The sequence below is a fragment of the Ambystoma mexicanum genome, chromosome 2p (genome assembly GCF_040938575.1).
Source record: "Ambystoma mexicanum isolate Mex_15411 chromosome 2p, UKY_AmexF1_1, whole genome shotgun sequence".
Lineage (NCBI taxonomy): Eukaryota > Metazoa > Chordata > Amphibia > Caudata > Ambystomatidae > Ambystoma > Ambystoma mexicanum.
This window is the reverse complement of record NC_090923.1, coordinates 938,907,109-938,926,040: the sequence shown is the minus strand read 5'-3', so window position 1 is coordinate 938,926,040 and position 18,932 is coordinate 938,907,109. Positions and strand designations below refer to the sequence as shown.

General features: G+C 47.8%; 1 protein-coding gene across 1 annotated transcript in view; it reads left to right on the top strand.

The window, feature by feature from the left end:
* Positions 1-18,932, top strand: part of RTN2 (reticulon 2) — a 330,108-nt gene that overhangs the window by 71,073 nt on the left and 240,103 nt on the right. Inside the window, exon 3 of the mRNA XM_069644694.1 lies at positions 11,815-12,480. Coding sequence (XP_069500795.1) covers positions 11,815-12,480 — 666 coding nt within the window. The remainder of the gene's footprint in view (positions 1-11,814; positions 12,481-18,932) is intronic.

Sequence of the window (18,932 nt, the reverse complement as noted above, 5' to 3'; positions counted from 1 at the left end):
CAGCACATAGACTACTGGTGTTTTATATGGAAGCGTGATGTGCCTGACTCTGTCCCAGCTCTAGTGGCCTTTCATAGGCAACTGTCAGTTAGGAAATGTATAGGGACAAACTTCCAGGCCCAACCACTACATACTTTCTGGATGCAGATGTAAAGACACCACAATTGGTGTGTATGTGATGTCGGGAAGTGTGTCTCTGCGTTTTGTGATCTGTGTAATGCAGGATGAATTAGTTTGACCAATCCTTTTACTTCCCAACTCTTTGATGGTGCAAAGAAACATTCCAAAGCATCTAGATATGCCATTGGCGTCGACCTTATGTCCATTATTCTAGACCACTACAGCATCTACATTGAAGTCTCACTGTTGGCTTTCATTAGCTTGCCATTGACACTGAACTGTTTATGGCACCCACTGGCGACCCACTTCTAAAATATACTCCGAATCTCTTGTTGATCACTGTCCTGCTACTCTTGACTCACATATATCAGACCTTTATGTCATCAAGGAAACCTGGCAAGCGTAGCCGGGGGCCATCACAAGAGCAAAGATGAACAGTCGCAATTCTTTCTCATTACACAAAATCTGTATTGAGAGCTTTAAGAAGCAACTTATAGTCAATATTGAATGCATTATATGTTCCATAATAAAATCAAAGCCGCAATGCCACCTGTAGGCATAAAAAAATGTCATGCATAAATATGTGCCATTTTAATTGCTACTTATTTATCATTGCTAGTCATTAATGGGGTGCAATGTCTTCCGTTGGAGGATACGCATTGCAATGGTACTCCCTGCCACCCCACCTTAGAGCAGAAGCTGCCAGATGTTTAGCTCACATGCACAATATGCCATGTAAAGTACCATATGTCAACACGTAACTCCAAATAATGTTTTCCATGTAACAGTCTATGTTACGCTCCGTGTAACTAAGCCGTCTTCTTGTAACAGCGCTGTGATGCCTGTGGGTTGTTTGTGTGCTTTATACACTTAAAAATAAATAAATAGATAACATGTAAGCGTGGGAAAATGAGGACAAGCCGTAACAGGTAATTCTGCAGTGGAATACACATGAAGTACACATGCAGTACAACAAAGAGATGCACAGAGATAATGTATATACAGAAAAGGTAACACCAGTATTACCACGCAGAGACACAAACAAACAAACAAACAAACCACTGTATGAACAGATACATGATACAGATACATGATGGTTTTGCCCTAAATGTTGCCAACTTTTGCCACTTTAAAAAGACACCTGTGGGTTTGCCTCAAAATGGCAGCATGTGCCACTTTAAGGACACACCAGTGATTGCTTTGAAACTAAATCCCATCCTTTATCCCTTTAGGGACACTGTGATGACTTTGCTCCCGTAATGCCAACATTTGCCCCTGTAAGGACACACCTGTGATGGCTTTGCCCCAAAATGCCATTATTTGCCCCTTTAAAGGCACACCTATGATGGATTTTCTCCAAAATGTCAGCCTTTGTCATTGTAAGGATACAGCTGTGATGGATTTCCCCCGAAATGCCATCATTTGCCCCTTGAAGGTCACAACTGTGATAGATTTGCCCCAAAAATAATAATAATTGCATTGAGCAAGCACTTCACTCACTACACAGTACACTCCGGATTTAATCCTTTCAGGATACAATCAGCTGAGCACACAATCCACTGAGTGATGTAGCCATCCACTCTCCACTGCCAAACTGCATTCAGCACTTACCGCATTCACATACCAGGCACCACATGTGACTCCAAACAGCCACCGCCTAGCGTGGACCCTACTAGCGCGTGATCTTTTTCTGTCCTATATAGGGATGAGTGGAGAGCCTCATTCTTCACAACATCTTAGTAGAGACTGCTTTGCTGAGACTGTGCAGGCTTGGCCCGTCATATAAGGGTAATGGGGAAATGCCAGACGGGCCGAACAAAAATGATAGGGTGTGCTAGATTTTTGCGACAAGGTTAGCCATTCAGATGAGTTGCAGGTGGTCTGACACGAAAAGTAACAAATTGCCATTTGAAATTGTGAGACACTTTTTGAGTGGTGTCCAAGCCTATTTCATGCCTCAGACTGACCCGCACACTGTGAAGCACCATGCCCAAGTACACAAGACTCCCGTCCTCATCGACCGTTTCACCACCTACTTTTCGTCCCTTTCGCCAAATGTCATTGCCATATGGGAATCTTAGATCCAGCTCACCTCAGCTACATCTTGTCCTGTTGACACCAACCATAGCACTTTCACGCATGCCCCATGCACCTCCCCTTGCAATGGGCTTGATGCACTGGTTTCATCCGCAACCCCCACTCTCTGCTCTTTTGAATACACAAGCCTTTGCCACCACACTCCAGTCCATCTCAAGATTGTCACGTGTACTACCGTGTAAATTGAAACGGCAAACTCAGTGAGAAGTTCAACACGGTTTTTAAGGCCTTTCAACCCCACAACAATTTCTTGGAATCTTTAATTTTAAAGTCAACGGCTTCTCCCTGGAACTCAAGCTTTCATCCTTGCCCTTTGACAACAGCCTCCTTAATTCCCCCTGTCTGCACAGACACTGGCTCCCAAGCTATTGTCCTCCTACCCCACTACCCCCTGTAACTACATAGAGTCACTTACTCTAGAATAAAGAAAGAATGGCTGGAAGGATTTGAATTAACCATAACCACTGGCCTTGCTCTGGGCTGCCTTCCATACCCTAAGTGGTACAAGGGGCAGAGCTGAGCATGTTCTCAGGTGGGCAATAGGAGTAGAGGGGGAGGCGCAAGAAGAGTCTCGAGCGATAGTTCAGATGAATGAGCGGAGATGGTATAGTGACACGGTGGGTGGGCAGGGGTCAGATATTCCGGACTTTTCATGGATTGAGCCTGGTTGCAGTCTTGGGAAAGCTTCTGAATAGGAGCCCCAGGTTGCAAGACTTGGGGGATCCATCAGGAGGAAATTGTATTGGCGAGGGCGGTAGAGGATGGGCATTTGTTTCTGGTAAGTGGATGGCTTTGGACTTAGAGCATTTAAGCATAAGGCATACGCAAATCCGTCACTGCCACCAATCGGAGCAATCCACCAAACATGTCTAGCCCAGTAACCCGCTGTATGGGATCCCAAGCAACCACTGACTGGTGTGTCTCAGCCTTGCTGGGCCTCATCAGCGATGTGCAGCAGGATTCCCTGCGCTGCAGCGAGCAAGGGATCCAGTGCCCTAAACTTACACTTGCACTCCCCTGCACTTGCGCAATCTCAATGTCACCTGGCCTAGTAAGATCGCTGTCTCTGTCCTCCCTCTATTTCCCCTCCCTGGCCTGGTCGCGCCTTGAAACACTTGTGCATAGGCGCGTTATAAATGACTTATCATATCATACAAATGGCCCTCTATTCCAGATGCCTCTTTGTTCACATAACTCTCAATGTCCCCCTTACAGTTGCCTAGCCCCCTTTGCTACTATCTCATTGTGCCACTACTCCTTACACTCTTTTCAGCCACTCAGCACCTACGCACCGTGCCCCAGGAAAGACATTATAATTCTCTTGCAAAGAAAGATATCACCGAACCCCTTTACCCATCTCAACTGCTCTCTGTCTTCCGTTTCCTTCTTTCAAGACTAGCCGGGAGAGACTTGTCTGTAACAGGCATTCTCACCCCTACTCCAACAATAATCTCCGCACATCCTACCAAGCAGGTTGTTGTTGTAAGCACTTCTAGGAGGCAGGCTTTTCAAGCATCTTTAAGGTTCTCTCAATGGCCCACTCCAACCATTCCTTCCATAATCCTCCTCCTTGGCCTACTTTGATTCAGTTAATCAAAACATTATGCTAAGAACCGTGCCCAGCAGGGGTAAAGTCCTAAAAGAAAAAGTGGGGGGACTCATTAACATATCAGTTGAATGTGGCTGTTACCCACTTAGAAGGGTCAATAAGGAGGACGCGCACACGGAGTGAAAACGAACAACCTTTATTCAATCGATCTCAAACAGGAACTGGCGCTCTCGCGCCTTACCCAGAACTCCCCTTTCTTCCTCCCGCTCCCCGTTGCAATAACTCCGCCTTCCCAACGGCGGGGGCCGCACTCATTAACCCTTGAGTGCCTGGCAACACCACCCCCGAACAAATATGTCCAAACATCAGAGTCAACACTCTTCAACTAACAATATGTCCGAACATCAGAGTCAACACTCTTCAACTAATCTTGCCGGCTTCTTGACGACTCTCCGAGGTCTCTCGTCGAGGGTACCCGGCCCTGATGATTCCGGAGTTCCTTCTTCCTGACTTATTTTTCCCGGGTCTCTTCCCGGAGGGATCCACAAGTCATCCCACGATTCTCGCGGCTCTGGAGAGATCGACCGCTGGGGCGGATCCACTCCCTCTCGTCTGCTGTAGTGTCTGAATTGTTGACAGTTCCTGGTGACAGCTCTGTTCTGGTCCTCGGCTGTCACCATCGTGCCTTTTACTGCGGTTACCCTCATGGGGCTTGGGGCAAACCGCGGATCTGTCTTCCTGGGTGTCGGTTGTTGAACGAGCACTTCATCCCCAATGTGGAAGTCCGGTATCACCGCGTGGCGGCGGGAATCAGTGTCCCGTCTTGCTTTCTCTTTTGCCTCTGCGTCCCTTTGGAGTACGTCCATGTTGGGCAGCTCCTCATATGATGAGTTGTGAGGTATGCGGGTTCTCACGTTGTAGCGGAGCATTAACTCTGCGGGCGTCTTGTTTGTGGCTTCATGGGGGGTGTTTCTATAGTCCCGTAGGAGTCGGCACAGTGCCTGGTGCGGGTCGACTGCCTCTACTCTGGCTCTTTGTCTCGTCTTCTTAATTGACGCCATGAAGCGTTCGGCCATGCCGTTCGCTTGCGGGTGGCGAGGGGTTATCTTCATGTGTTCAAACCCCAAGTGTTCCGCTAGTGTCCTGAACTCGTACCCACAGAACGGTGGCCCATTGTCAGATTTAACTGTTTTAGGGATCCCCCACTCGCTAAACACTTCCTCTATTGCTGCCGCTACTTGCGGGAATGCGGTGGTGGTGACTGTCTTGACGATGGGGAATCTTGAGTGCTCGTCTATGAAGAGCAGGAGGTAGTCACCAGCTTCCGTCGGCCCATAGAAGTCCATTGCTACGCGCTCCCACGGACGTTCTGGAATCTGTGTGTGTTGTAGTGGGGGTGGATGTTCCGGAGGGGCTGTGCACTGGCATGCATGACAGTTCCTCACCCATTCTTCTACTGCTGCGTCTAAAAATGGGAACCAGACGTGGCACCGCAGCTGCTTCTTTGTGTTGTCAGCTCCTCTGTGTCCCTCATGGGCCGTGTTGACGACCTCGTTCCTTAGCGTGGCGGGGATGACAATTTTGCACCCTCTGAGGAGGATGTTGCTGTCTTTGACGGCTAGTTCTCTGTGTATCCTGGCCAGCCTCTCGATCTCTTGTCTGCACACCCCTGGGTGCGCCAGCATTGCTCTGCGATGGTCGTTCCACTTGTTGGTCGACGTGAGGCTGATGGCGAGGGCTGTGGTAGGGTCAGCGGCTGAGGCGGCTGCAACCCTCTCAAGGGACAGCGCTGGGGGTAGTGAGTTGGATGATATGTACTGCACATAGGCGACGTCCCCTTTTCGGGTCACTGGCGCCCCAACGGGATGTCGTGATAGGTAGTCAGCGGGGTTCAGATCACCCCCAGGACGGTGGACAATGTCATAGTCGTATTCCTGGAGGCGGATGCCCCACCGCTCAATTCTGGGGGGCATTTTGGTGTGTGGGTTCCCAAACAGGGACAGCAGGGTCTGGTAGTCCGTGATTAACATAAACTTTTTCCCAATGATGAAGTTATGGAAATGCTCACAGGCCCAGACAGCGGCTAAGCTCTCCTTCTCTGCCTGGGAGTAGGCGAGCTCTGGAGTGGACAGTGCCCTACTCGCATAGGCGATCACATGTCTTGGGTGAACATCTGCGCCGCTGGTTTGGGCCAGGATGGCAGCAAGGCCCACCGGGCTCGCATCCACGACAATTTCGGTGTGCCACGACAGGTTGAAGTATGTGAGGCGGTGCGCCTCCGTAAGGGCTCGCTTGATGTCTGAGAACGCCTGACGGCAGGCAGGGGTCCACTCGAAGATCGACTCCTTTTGTAGAAGTTTCCTCAGCGGGTCGGTAAGGGACGCATAGTGGGGTATGTACCTCGCACAGTAGCCCGCCATGCCGAGGAACGAGCGGACCTCGGCTACCTGTTGCGGCTCACCCAGTTTGGTGATCGTGTCGACCTTGTCAGGGTCTGAGAGCATCCCTTCGCGGGAGAAGATGTGTCCGAAAAATGTCAGTTTTGTCTTGCTGAAGCGACACTTGGTGATGTTGAGAGTGAGGCCCGCTTCCTGAAGTGCCGCGCACGTGGCATGCAGGGCCTTGTCATGGGACTCCTTTGTTGATCCAAAATTTAGGATATCGTCGCTGTAATTTAGCGTGCCCTTAATGGGTCTAATCACCTGCCGTATGGCCTCCTGGAAAATCTCTGCAGCGGATGAGATTCCAAAGTTTAGCCGCCGGTATCTGTAGAGTCCATCATGGGTGGCGAACGTTGTGATGGGCCTGGACTCCGGGTCCAACTCCAACTGATGGTAGCCTTGAATGAGGTCGATCTTGGAGAACATCTGTGCGTTGTTTAGTTGGACAATCATGTCCTCGATGCACGGACCCGGATGTCTCTCACGCTGAATCGCGGTGTTTGCCACCCTCATGTCCACGCACAACCGGATCTTGCCCCCTTCCTTGGGCACGACCACAAGGGGAGATACCCATGGCGTTGGCCCCGTAGCAGGTTCGATAATCCCATCGGAAAGCAATTGTTGGAGTGCCTCCGACACCGCTGCTTGTAAGTGAAATCCGACTCTCCGAGGGTGTTGCGGTACTGGCGTCACCAACGGGTCGATGTGAAGCCGGATGGGAGGGGCCTTGAGCTTGCCCAGCCCCTTGCATAGGTTAGGAAAGTCTCTTGCGATGTCAGCTTGTGTGATCAGGTTTTGTGATTGGTAGCACATTACGGTGTCTACTGAGTCTCTCAGATTTGGGCTGTTCGAGGTTGCCGCAATGGTGTCTCCCGTTTTCACGTGTATCTCAATTAGCCCCAAGCGAGACGCTGTATGGTAACTGAGTAGGCATCGACTTCTGGCAAGTGACCGGATGATGTGTATCGTCGTGTCAACCTGCCGGCCGTTCAAAAGGAGACGTTGCGTGAAGCATCCCACTGTCTGTAGGGGGGTTGCAGCCCCCCACTGGAAAATCCTCGAGCGAGAAAGTTCGAGTGCTGGTGGGTTCGGTATCCTGGCATAATCCTGCTCGCCCATAATGTTGACAGTTGCGCCTGAATCAATCATGAATTGGAACTGGCAGTTACCCATTTTGACAGGGATTTTGGGGGCCTCTCTGACCTCTTCAGTGTCAAGTATCAGATTGACAAATTCGTCCTGGTCGTATGTGTCATAAGACGTATCGTATGCACCTTCCTGTTCGTCGTGGTAGGCAGTCTCGTACCTGCATTCCATCGGTGGGTGGTCATATTCATCGGTGAGATGCCTGGGTTGGTCTGCCTGGTCATGCTGCACCGAGTATCCCTGTGGTTGGTACTCATCAATGGCTCTGATGTATCGCCTTTGTCCCTGCCCTTGTTGGTTGTATCTGGGTTGGTTGTATTGTGGAAGCGGCGGGCGGAAAGGCGTCCTGGTCTGTGCTGGAACCCTCATCGGCGGAAATGGTATGCCTTCTCGGCACACAGAGTGAAAATGACCCTCTCTTCCACAGTTTGTGCACCGTTGGGATAACTCTGGGCATGACCCTGCATGTGGAAAGGACATCCCACAATGATAGCATTGTCTCTGTTGGCGGGGAATTTGCGTGGGTTGCGTTCTGTATGGATGTGACCCTCTGTCACCTGGACGAGATGGCTGTATGGCCGCGACGAGCTCAGCTGTCTCTTGTTTAGGGTTGCCTGGATTGACCATGGATGTGGCTTGGGCGTCGACCCTTTCATGTATGCGGGCGAGCTCGCTCACCTCTTGGATGGTGAGAGGTTTCTTTAAGAGCTGTTTCTTGAGGGCAGGGGACAGACATCCTTCACTGACTCTCAGTCTTATTGCTTCCTCTAGCGAAAATGCATCAAATTGGCAGTTTGCGCCTTTCACCCGCAGGCGGGTTATGAACTCATCGACAGTCTCTTGTGGCATTTGGGTGCACTTGTTGAACAGATAGCGTTCATAATCACGGTTGACTTCTATGATGAGGAGTTTATCTAACGCCGTGATCAGGTTTTTGAACGTGTTCTGTTCAGCTGCGGTTTTTATCTCCCCCCCTACCAAATTGAGAAAGATGTCCCTGATGTTGGGAGAGTCACCATCACCAGACCCCCTTACATAATGTTGGAAGTCCTCCATCCAATCAGTCCATCTCGGTCCCTTTGTGGATTGTGGGGTCATGGTGAAAGGCGGGGGTAGCCGTAGCTGAATTGGCTGCGTCGCGCGAACCTGTTGAGGTGAGCTGGGCCCGGACCCAGAAGTGGAACCCCTTCTGCTCATGATGCCTGGTGGTGGTAGCTTGTGGGGGGTGTGGGTGGGATCACCAACACGCGGATGCGGGAGAGGCCAGGCGGACTGTCAGGGCCCAACTGCGCACTTCCTTGTGCTGCCGCTTCTACTGGGGAGCAGGCGGCCCTCTCCCGGTGTAGCGGAGGGGGAACGGATGGTGGCGCGTGTATGCGCGCGTCTGCGGCGTGCAGCCGCCGCCAAAACAGGAGGAGGAAAACAGGAGGAGGCCCGGATGTGAGTGGGCGTGCGTGCGGCGGATTGCCGGCAGGAACGTCGGACGCGCACCAGCGCAAGTGTGGCGGACTGCCAAGGAAGGAGTTCGGAGGCACGGAGGTGGCGGATTGCCAAGGAGGAGGAGGACTCCGTCGTGCGCACTGGATGGCCTCGTCGCCAGTGTTACCCACTTAGAAGGGTCAATAAGGAGGACGCGCACACAGAGTGAAAACGAACAACCTTTATTCAATCGATCTCAAACAGGAACTGGCGCTCTCGCGCCTTACCCAGAACTCCCCTTTCTTTTTCCCGCTCCCCGTTGCAATAACTCTGCCTTCCCAACGGCGGGGGCCGCACTCATTAACCCTTGAGTGTCTGGCAACAGTGGCGTCACCGGAAATTAGCATATCCAGGTGCTCTTTGAAAAAAGTGGGTGGACTCCTGAAAAAAGTCGGGGCACTCCGTCCACCCGCATGTACACTAGACCTTGAGCCCTGGTGCCAAGTCTTGATGGTACGGTGTAGGGTGCTTTCCTGGTTCATTTCCTTTCTAATGGGTCTCTCGTACTACATGTCACTCCGTTATGCCATCATGGATCCGGCTTTCCCTCAAGAAAACGAATGACAAAATAACGAGGCCGAAAAGGCAGAGTTTTTAAAATCACATTATTTTTACTTTTTTGCACTTTGTTTTGTAAAAAAAAGATGGGGCGGTTGGGAAGGGAACAATGTTTATAACACAAGGACATAGGCTACCCCACCTGTCTGGCACTTGCCGGTAGTGTTTTGCAGCTCAAATTAACCGATCATAACATTTGATCTGTACTTAAATTAGAGAGTACCAAAATTATATTTACACATTTGACACAGTTTATTATCTTGTATAGCGTTAAAAAAAAAAAGCCTATTCAGGCTGTTGTGCATGTATAACCATTTTAAACCCCATGTGTTATGGGTGTTTGCACACATTTTTATCATATTAAGCATTCATATGAATAACAATGTGCAATTAAGTCTTTTGCACAGTGGGGGTTAGTACAGGTCGTGACTTAGAAAGTGGTTATTATAACCAATACATCTATCTAGTCAGATGGGGTTCAAAATGGTTATACACGTACAACGGCCTGAATAGGCTTTTTTTTAATGCTATACTAGATCATAAAAGTTGTCAAATGTGTAAATATAATTTTGGTGCTCTCTAATTTAAGTAGAGATCAAATGTTATGATCGGTTTATTTGTGCTGCAAAACACTACCGGCAAGTGCTAGACAGGTGGGGTAGCCTATGTCCTTGTGTTATAAACCTTGTTCCGTACCCTCATGACATAGGCCCCCCCGTATCAAAAAAGATTGCCCCTTACCCCCTATATACTATAGAGGTTGGGAAGGGAATACATTAATGTAGGGGGTTGGAGGGGCTGTGGGGGATCTCCCCCGCATTTAAAATAAATAAAAGTGCAAAAGAACAAAAAAAGGCATTTCAGAAATTCGATTAAAAAGATTCAGTGTTTTCATCGTCGTTATTTTGTATTCGGAATTTCAACGTAGAACCACATCATACTGTCTTGTCTCTCTACATCACTTTAGTGATGTAATTTGCTCCTTTGCATTTTTAGAGCACCGACTCCTTCCTGACACCCAAGTCGTCTTCTCCTTTCCTTCCATTAACACACAACTCCAGCAGCAAGGTAGCAACTGCCTCAAGCCTACACAGCACATGATCACACTGCACTGTGAATTTTGTTGAACTCTGTCAAAACACACACCATATAACGTAATTTGTGAGAATATTATTACACTTGTATCAACCTCTCCCACCCACATATCATTGTTCCCACTGCCTCAACAATTCAGACCATTTTACACAAGTCTTTATGAGCCTCTATCCAGCCAAGACCGAACAATGTCCCTGTAAAACCCCAACTCCCCTAGCCACCCCCAAGCGAAATACTGCCTCAATACCCCAAACCTCACTCCACAGCTCCTAGATTCCGGCCCTTGACCACTCCACCTTAGCAGTACACCCTTGACGTCACCCTCTGCCTCCCTGCCTTAATTAACCATCTGCTGCAGAGCAATGCTCCAAGACTCTTCGACCGACCTCTCTCAGTAACAACAGCATCAATGCCAAAGCGGACCTGATGCACATTGACTATAACTGACCAATGTTTGCCATCAATAGAGAGGAAAGGGTTCGGCATGCTACAGGACCATCCACTAAGACTAGGCCTCCAACCACGCCCAGCAACATTAGCCATCTGGCAAAATCTGGATTGATGTATATTGACTGTAATGGACTAATAGGTGTTGACCCTAGTTCTGTATTGGCCCATTTGGTTCTCCTAGTCCCAGCATCCGCATAGGTGCTTGAGTGCTACTAGTGTGCTAAATGCATCAGGGTCCAGCCGATGCAAATGCAAAACACAACAACGGTTAGTTACCCATGTTATGTTATGTCACTTTGCATTTACATAGCGCCTTATGTATCATTGGTATGATCTCAAAGAGCTGGTAGGTTTAACGCCATTGGGAACCGTAGTTCAAGTCAGTTGAGAGAGAGAGAGAGAGAGAGTCATAAGGTGCGTGGGTGCACCGGATATGTGTGCAGCTGGTGTGGCACTTGTATGATAGCTGCTTCTTAGCGCTAGGGGTGGTGTTTGGGAGGTCAGGAATATGTGTTCATTCTGGAGGGTTGACACCAGACTGATTTCTGACTGCGTTAGGCCTGAGGAGATGCTTAGGCTAGCGGTGTGTGCTCAGCTAGCAGTGCTAATTAGGATGTTGAGGAGTAAGAGGCAGGTGTTAGTATGAGAACAGCTATACCAAATGTGTCATAGTATCGCTGTGTTCTAGTTGAGTGGTGGTGTATAGGAGAGAGTAAGCGTGATAGTGTTATATGGTGGAAAATTAGGCTGTCCATCTTATCTACCTGTGTACCTGAGCCAGTGATGGGTTCACAATGATTTTACATGTACCCCCTGCTCAGAGATGCTTCAAGGATCATCATCACCACTGACTCATGTCACCCCTTTTTTTCCCGGCAGGTGGAAACGATGAGTCGGATTTCCCAGAGCTGCAGACAGCCCGGGAGTTCTCTGAAGATGAAGAAGAAACCTCGCTGGATTGGGGGACTCCTCGGGAGCTGACCTTCTCCTACATCACCTTTGCCGGAAGTGGTGCCGATGGCATTGATGCCAGCTTCCCCCCTGACATGACGGACCTGGGTGCCCAGCTCAGGCGGGACTCCTCAGGCTGGGATCAAGGCCTGTATGAGGGCAGCAGCCGGCACAGGAGGACCCGCGCGCAACCTGGCCTGGTGCGCACCGATACCTGTGAGACCTTCCTGCCCGATCTGACCGACAGCCTGGAGAGCATTCCCAGCCTGAGCCATTCACCAGAGACAGAATGCCGGCTTCAGGCACAGCCGTCTCTGGAGATGTCAGAACCTTTCTTCGGCTGGGGAGAGGATATTGCTTATGCTGATGACCCAGAATTCCCTGGGAGCGACACCCCTCCCATTAAGCCAGAGAGCAAGATATCCCATGCATCGAGCCCACCGTGTGGTACAGAGACATGGAATCAAACAGTGGCAGTGCCAGACAACAATGCCATCTCCCAGTCAATAACATCAGTGGGGGAAAAGGAATTGGACTTAACCATGTCTGCAAGATTGGGATCATTGGAGGACCACAGCCAAATCATTTCCACAGGTAGGTGCCATGAAGTAAGGGGGCAGGTTGTAAACGAGTTAAACATTCATTTTGAATGGCCTCCAGGCATTGGTGTAGGAGGCATGTCTTAAAGCCTCGCCCCTGGCAGACTATGGGTTCAATGGGTGGCTTGTAAGTTGCCATCAATGTGCTCAGTGTGTTACGTTGGTTAAGAAATCGAGTGTCAAAACAGGTTATTTCAGGGGGGTGGGCTCTAAGATGAGCCAGGCCAAAGAACTGAAAATGACTAAGGGGCCTTCAAAAGAGGCATGGCCTATGTAAATAAAGGAGTGGCCTAACAGACTAGGTCGAGTTGCTGTATGTTGCATTAAAGAATGAAAAATCTATTGAAAATTGTGTGTTACATATAGTTAATCACCAGTCCAAAAATGTCTAAAATAAAAACATTCAAATAAAAAAATGCAATCAGATAGATATAGGTAATTGCCTTTTATAATCCCTGTAAAATAACCCAGGTTGTTAAAGTGCCTGCTGCCATGATATGTGTGTACTCCTCAGGTCACAGTTTCCCCATGCCAGGAATATAGCTGAACATGGTGTCACCAAAACAGCAGCACTGTGGTCCCACTCACAGGTCCAGCCCAGGCCCACCCCGCCAAAACTGAAATAAAAACTCTCCAATCTGAATGCACATAAAATAAAACAATTGAGAACATATTTTCTTATGCCGGAGGTGCATTTTGACAAAACAAAGGGTTTACTCTTAGCAGCACTTTGTAGTGATGAGTGAGGTGCTCACTTGTTCAATTCGCACCTTTTCGTGATTTATTGGCTTTAGCCAGTGGAAGCCCATGCATGCTGAGGCGGAGAGAGTGCCACCACGAGAAAGAGGAGTGAATCTGCGCGTGGTTGGGAAAGGAGTGGTACATCTGCTGACTGTAGAAGCCCCCAGTAGTGCCTTGACTCTAGCCAGACTTGGAACCCCTGACGAGGCACAGCCTCAGGCGCCCCTGGCTCACTTAAAGCCCTAGATGTTGTTTGGCAGATGTTTTTCAACAATGTTTTCACTTGCAGCCACCCAAGAGCCCCACAAAGTTTCTGGGTGCCAGTAATGGCTGTGGGCATCCCCCAGTGGCATGGTGAGGCCTGCACCAAGTGACCCAGGGGCGAGATGTCCAGTGTCTTTTTTGATCTGACATCACTTCATAGTCTGGTCCTTAGAGATGTACTGTTCCTCTGTTCAGTGCCAAAGTGCAGTTACCTACCGTTCTCCCTTTCGCACCACTCTCCTACTTTATGAAGACCAACTGCATTTGATGATCCCTTTAAGGGATATAAGCCCCTCCCACCACTATCCTCTTTTTGTATTTTTCTGCCTCTGGACAGAACACCCCAAACATTCCAGAATTTTTGGGGTTATGTAGATAAGTCAATCAGCCTTCCTATTGTAAGGACTGTGACGAGCTGGAAGGAGTAGGAGTGATGGTGATTGCCATACTTCATCAAGCTTTACTTGGACTCAATCTGATGTGGGCTTAATGGTCCAGACTGGTTAAATAGCTAACAGCTGAAACGGGCTATTAGGAGAACTCTTGGCTAAGAGAATTTAGGAAAGCACAGATTTCAGATTCTTCCAGACAACGGTTTTATTTCTTCATCCAATAAAGAAACGAAATAGGTCATATATATATATTTTTTTAAAATGTTGGTGGAATTTATATAACACCCAAACCCTGTGGTATCATAGCGTTTGGTACAGTAAGACAGGCAAAGAAATGAAAAGTGCAAAGATACATTCAGTAGAGCGCAGTTATGCATACTTATCAAAGAGCCGGGCTTTTAGAAGCTTTTTGAAAGCCATGTATGATCATAGCTTTCAAACCCCAGTTCGGGAGCAGACATGAGCTTTAACGGCCCGCCAGCCTGAGCTTTGGTAGGTGTGACGAATCAACTTGCAGGGCACCAGTGGTCCAGAGATGAATATGGGTTTCTAAATTTACGAACTATCCCTAGATTCAAACGCCAGATTGCAGGAGACAGCAGCTTCCCAGTTGTAGTTGCTAAATTTTAGAACACGTTACCACTGACTTTAAGAGCCGAACCATCCTTCTGGACCTTTAGAAATAGATTGAAAACATGGCTCTTTGCACACTAAGATCATCTGCAACCGTCTCTTAGTGTATACTCTTGACCTAATGTAATGTATTGTTTAACTTCTGCTATTGTAACCTACCTATCTGTCAAGAAATGTGCCCATATGCCCAGGGCTTAGGTGCGCTATACAAATGTACACATAAATAAATAAATAAAATGAACCATCAATCAGCCCCCACACCTCTAGTACACCAGAAGAGATCCATACAGATTGAAAACACAAATAAATTATAAACCTCCTTGTCCAATTTTGGTAACGTGGACGGAACGGCAGGCTTATCTCCGCAAGGTCGTGGAATCGTTGGTTAGTTGCAACACAGAGAAAATACAATTATTACCCAATGATAAAAGGTACTATCCAGTCAAGATTGTATACAAATATCTACTTTAACATTATTACGACAGACAGTTCTAGCACACTACAAAATACAACGCACCCTGTAAAGGAACACAGAGAACAAAAAAGGGTTGGAAAACTGATTACCCCTCTCTGTGCCCAGAGGTCTATGATTGGTGGAACCTTGATAAAACCTGCGTAAACACCAATTCATCAAAAGAATAATTGGATTTTTAATTTTTACGTTTTTTACCAAATGCTCTCCACCACGAGACAAAAGATCTTTGAAAAAAATACACAATTTACCTTAAAACATAACTTAATTTTTAAAAAATGTGAACACAAATCCATATAAAGAATTCATACAGATGAAACACCGTGGGGATAGTGGGTGACACATATACTGTTATTTCCCAGTGAAATAATAATCCAGAAGATTTGTAGCACAGGACCTCGTACATAACAGACCTGTTGTATAATGCAACATCAGATTTTGCATGAATATTTCTAACTTTAAGGGTTACAAAAATGTGAAAACCAGATCTTAGTCACCACAATCTACAATGAACTCGGAATGACTGCTAGTAGTCTCAGAAAATAACAAAAAAGGACTAACTAGTTGTAGTCTCTACGATAGTCGACATGTTTTGGCTGTGATGTTAATTAAGCACTATCTATAGTGCTCTTTATCCAAACATATTGCATGGCCTTCTTCAAGGCGAAAAACCTTTCTTTTGTACATAGAATCAATCTCATTTACCCTTTTGTTTTCAAAATGATCATTTCACTATAAAATAATCACAAAAAATACATCTTAGTTCCTGGGGGAGAGGCAGAATTTAAAGAAATGATTGTAAAAAGCATGGGGTAAACTTTTGTGTTGACCCTTTGCTACTTAAAAAGTTGTGTCATAAATCTCATACTTACATAAGACCAGATGGGCACAAGCAGGACAGTTATTTGCTGTATTATTTAAAGGTGACTTCTTCTACCTTTTCTTCTTTTTATCCCTATAATGGAAGAGGTAATGAGGTACTTTAAATATCCCCTCATTCTATTGCCTATTCATTTTCTTACTAAATCAGGAAATTCTAGCAACAATTCTGAAGAGGTTTTCTTACCTGAAGCGTCTTAGTTGTTTATCTAATGTCACAAGAATTCAGAAATTCTTTGATCACTCGCTTCCTGTCTGGACAAGGGAAGGCAAAACATTTATGTCTCTTGTCTCTCCGATTCCTCTTTTTACTTATATTTAAAACCAAATTAAGGGGCTATTCCCAATTGAAAACGAATCCCACGTGAACAAAAAATAAGGGAAAGTACCCAATTTGTAAGCACAAGGAACATAGAGGGCAGACAGTTTCACAGAGGATAGGGATGCACTCTGGAAGTCGGAAAAGCAATAATTCTTAACTGTTAAAGGTAATTTGGTTTCAGCACCAAGGGAGCAAGGGGTCATAAATGTCACTAGGGGCCTTTGGAGAAGTACCAGGGGCACAGAACCACAATGTCCCATGAGCTTGAGATGATGTTGATGCTGGACAGCGTCAAGTCGCTTCCAGGACCTCCTGCAACAGAGTACAAGACAGGAGGCAGCTGGCGGTATCTGGTGGCAGGCAGTTTGACAAGCGAGGCTGGACAGATGGCTGCAGGCTGGCCTACATGGTGGCTCTGGGTCAAGAGTTTTTGTGTCTGTGCAGTTGGTGGATCTGTAATGCAGGTCATGGCATCTCAAATGGCTTCAGTTACTGCAGCGTGACAACAGTCAGTGGTGCAGCCGCTCATGGTTCGAGGGCTCGACTGTCTCGAAATGGCCTTAAAAGATGGACGATGGTTGATGCTTGTTGTGGCACTTTTCCTATCTTCTTTGCAGTGCTCGTGTTGTCCTTTCAGGCAGGCGGTCCATCGCTGAGGAGATTGTTTGCAGGCAACGGCCTTGTCCTTTGTTCAAAGACTCTCTGGCACTTGCCACCTTGGAAGTGTGCTGGCAGACCCTAGGAGCGCACGCTGTGTGCTGGCTGGGTACTGGTTCTGGGGCTCTTGGACAGGTCCTCTGAGTCTTGTATTTCCCTCTGTTCCCTGGAAGATGTTTAGGGGAGGGATCTTGCTTCCCTCTTGGAAATCCTGACCTTCCTTCACTCGTGCACGCTGTAAGGCAGACCGTACCTTCATCCAGGGTCCAAATGAGTCCTTCTTCTTACTCCTTTCAAAGTCGTAGGATGATCTGTTAAGTGAGGGGCTCAGCCCTCTTTTAAAGCCAAATGGGCCCTAGTGATTGGTGCAGGCTAAGCCTACCTTAATGAACCAACCCTGGGTCCCCACCAACAATCTTCTGTTATGCATGAGGTCATAACCAGAGTGCTTTGCAACAGGTAAGGAGGGACAGCATGTACTACTAAGTCCCACCCATCTTACTGTCTATTGTGGATCAAAGTGTCTCTCTGGTTAATTGTGCTCTCTGTGACGCCTGATCAAAGCGCAGGTCTCCCTTGAAGTTTGTGGCGAGAACAGAATTTCTGTCTCCATCAAATCACATACTTCTTCCCTCTTAAAAGGGGGTTCCCTGCAGGGGTTGCCTACTGTAAACAGTTGTCCCAGACATGACATTCCCTGCCCTTCATACATAGGGTTGGGAACTAGCTTCATGCTGACACATTGCATATCAAAGAGGTGTTGTTGTTTCCTCTCCCTTGTTTTAGTTCTGTGACCAGGGCTCTTTGCAGGCCTGTTTTCATTTAACTCTCATCCATATGCACTGCCACCACACAGAACTTTGATAGTAGAACAGGGCAGATCCATGGAGCATTTGATATTTTAATTAGGCTGGCCATGGCTGGAGCAAGGTGTTGCCTTCCCCCTTAGGACATGCTTTAATGTACCCGTGGCTGTCACATTCCTGCTAAATGTGACAGGGAGGACTGCGCCTGTAGGCTGTCCTCGCTTGTCCCCCTGGAGTACATTTGACTATGTGTTTGTTGTGCGGTGAGCATAGGAAAATGTGTGCTGATTAGCCCCACATATTTTCTGACATTGATATCCCATCATTTATTTTAATCACAAAAACTCAAAAAAGCCCATGCGATTGCACATTCCCTGTGCGATGGTCAAATTCCTCACATGCCCCCCAGCCTCAACATGTGAACCACCACCCTACTGAGGGTCTGGTTCATCATCAAGGCAAAAATACCAGCTGAGGCCATCTGCATGTCCATGCTTGGAGCCTGGCTTGTGCTGGATTTCCATATCTAATCCCTGTAAGGATATGGCCAAACACAAAAGCTTAGGGTTCTCCCCTTGCATGGCCATTAGCCATCGCTGAGGAAGCTGTTCTGTCTGGATTGTAAAGTGAGACCCAAAGATGTAGGGTTTCAGTTTCTTTAGAGCCCACATGACTGTGTACGCCTCTTTTTCAATGACAGCCCAGTTCCTTTCTCTTTTTGTCAACCGCCTACTAATGTAGGCGACAGGTTGCTCTACCCCTTCGGAGCTCAGCTGCACTAAAACTGCTCCAATCCCAAAATCACAGGCGTCCGCCTGGATAATGCACTTTCAGAACTGGGGCCCGGCACAATCCATCCTTTAAATCCAGAAAGGAGGTTTGAGAGGCAGAAGTCCAAGTTACCTTCTTCAGCATCTTCTTAGAAGTTAAATGATTCAGGGGCCTGGCAATGGTCCCATATCCTCTGATGAATGACCGATAGTACCCGGCGAGACCTTGAAAGGCTCTCACCTGCGTCTCTGTGGTAGGGATGTCCCAATCCTTCACAGCCTGTACCTTTGCTTTGAGAGATTGTTTCTTGCCTCCACCGATCAGGTAGCCTACGTAAGTGATGGTACCCTGCACTTTGTGGCACTTTGTGGCCTTGATAGTCAGGCCTGCATTCTGCAGCACCTGAAACACTTGTTTCAGGTGGGATATGTGATCCTCCCAGGTGTGGCTGAACACAGCAATGTTGTCTAAATAGGTGACAGTGAAGTTTTCCAGACCAGACAATAACTG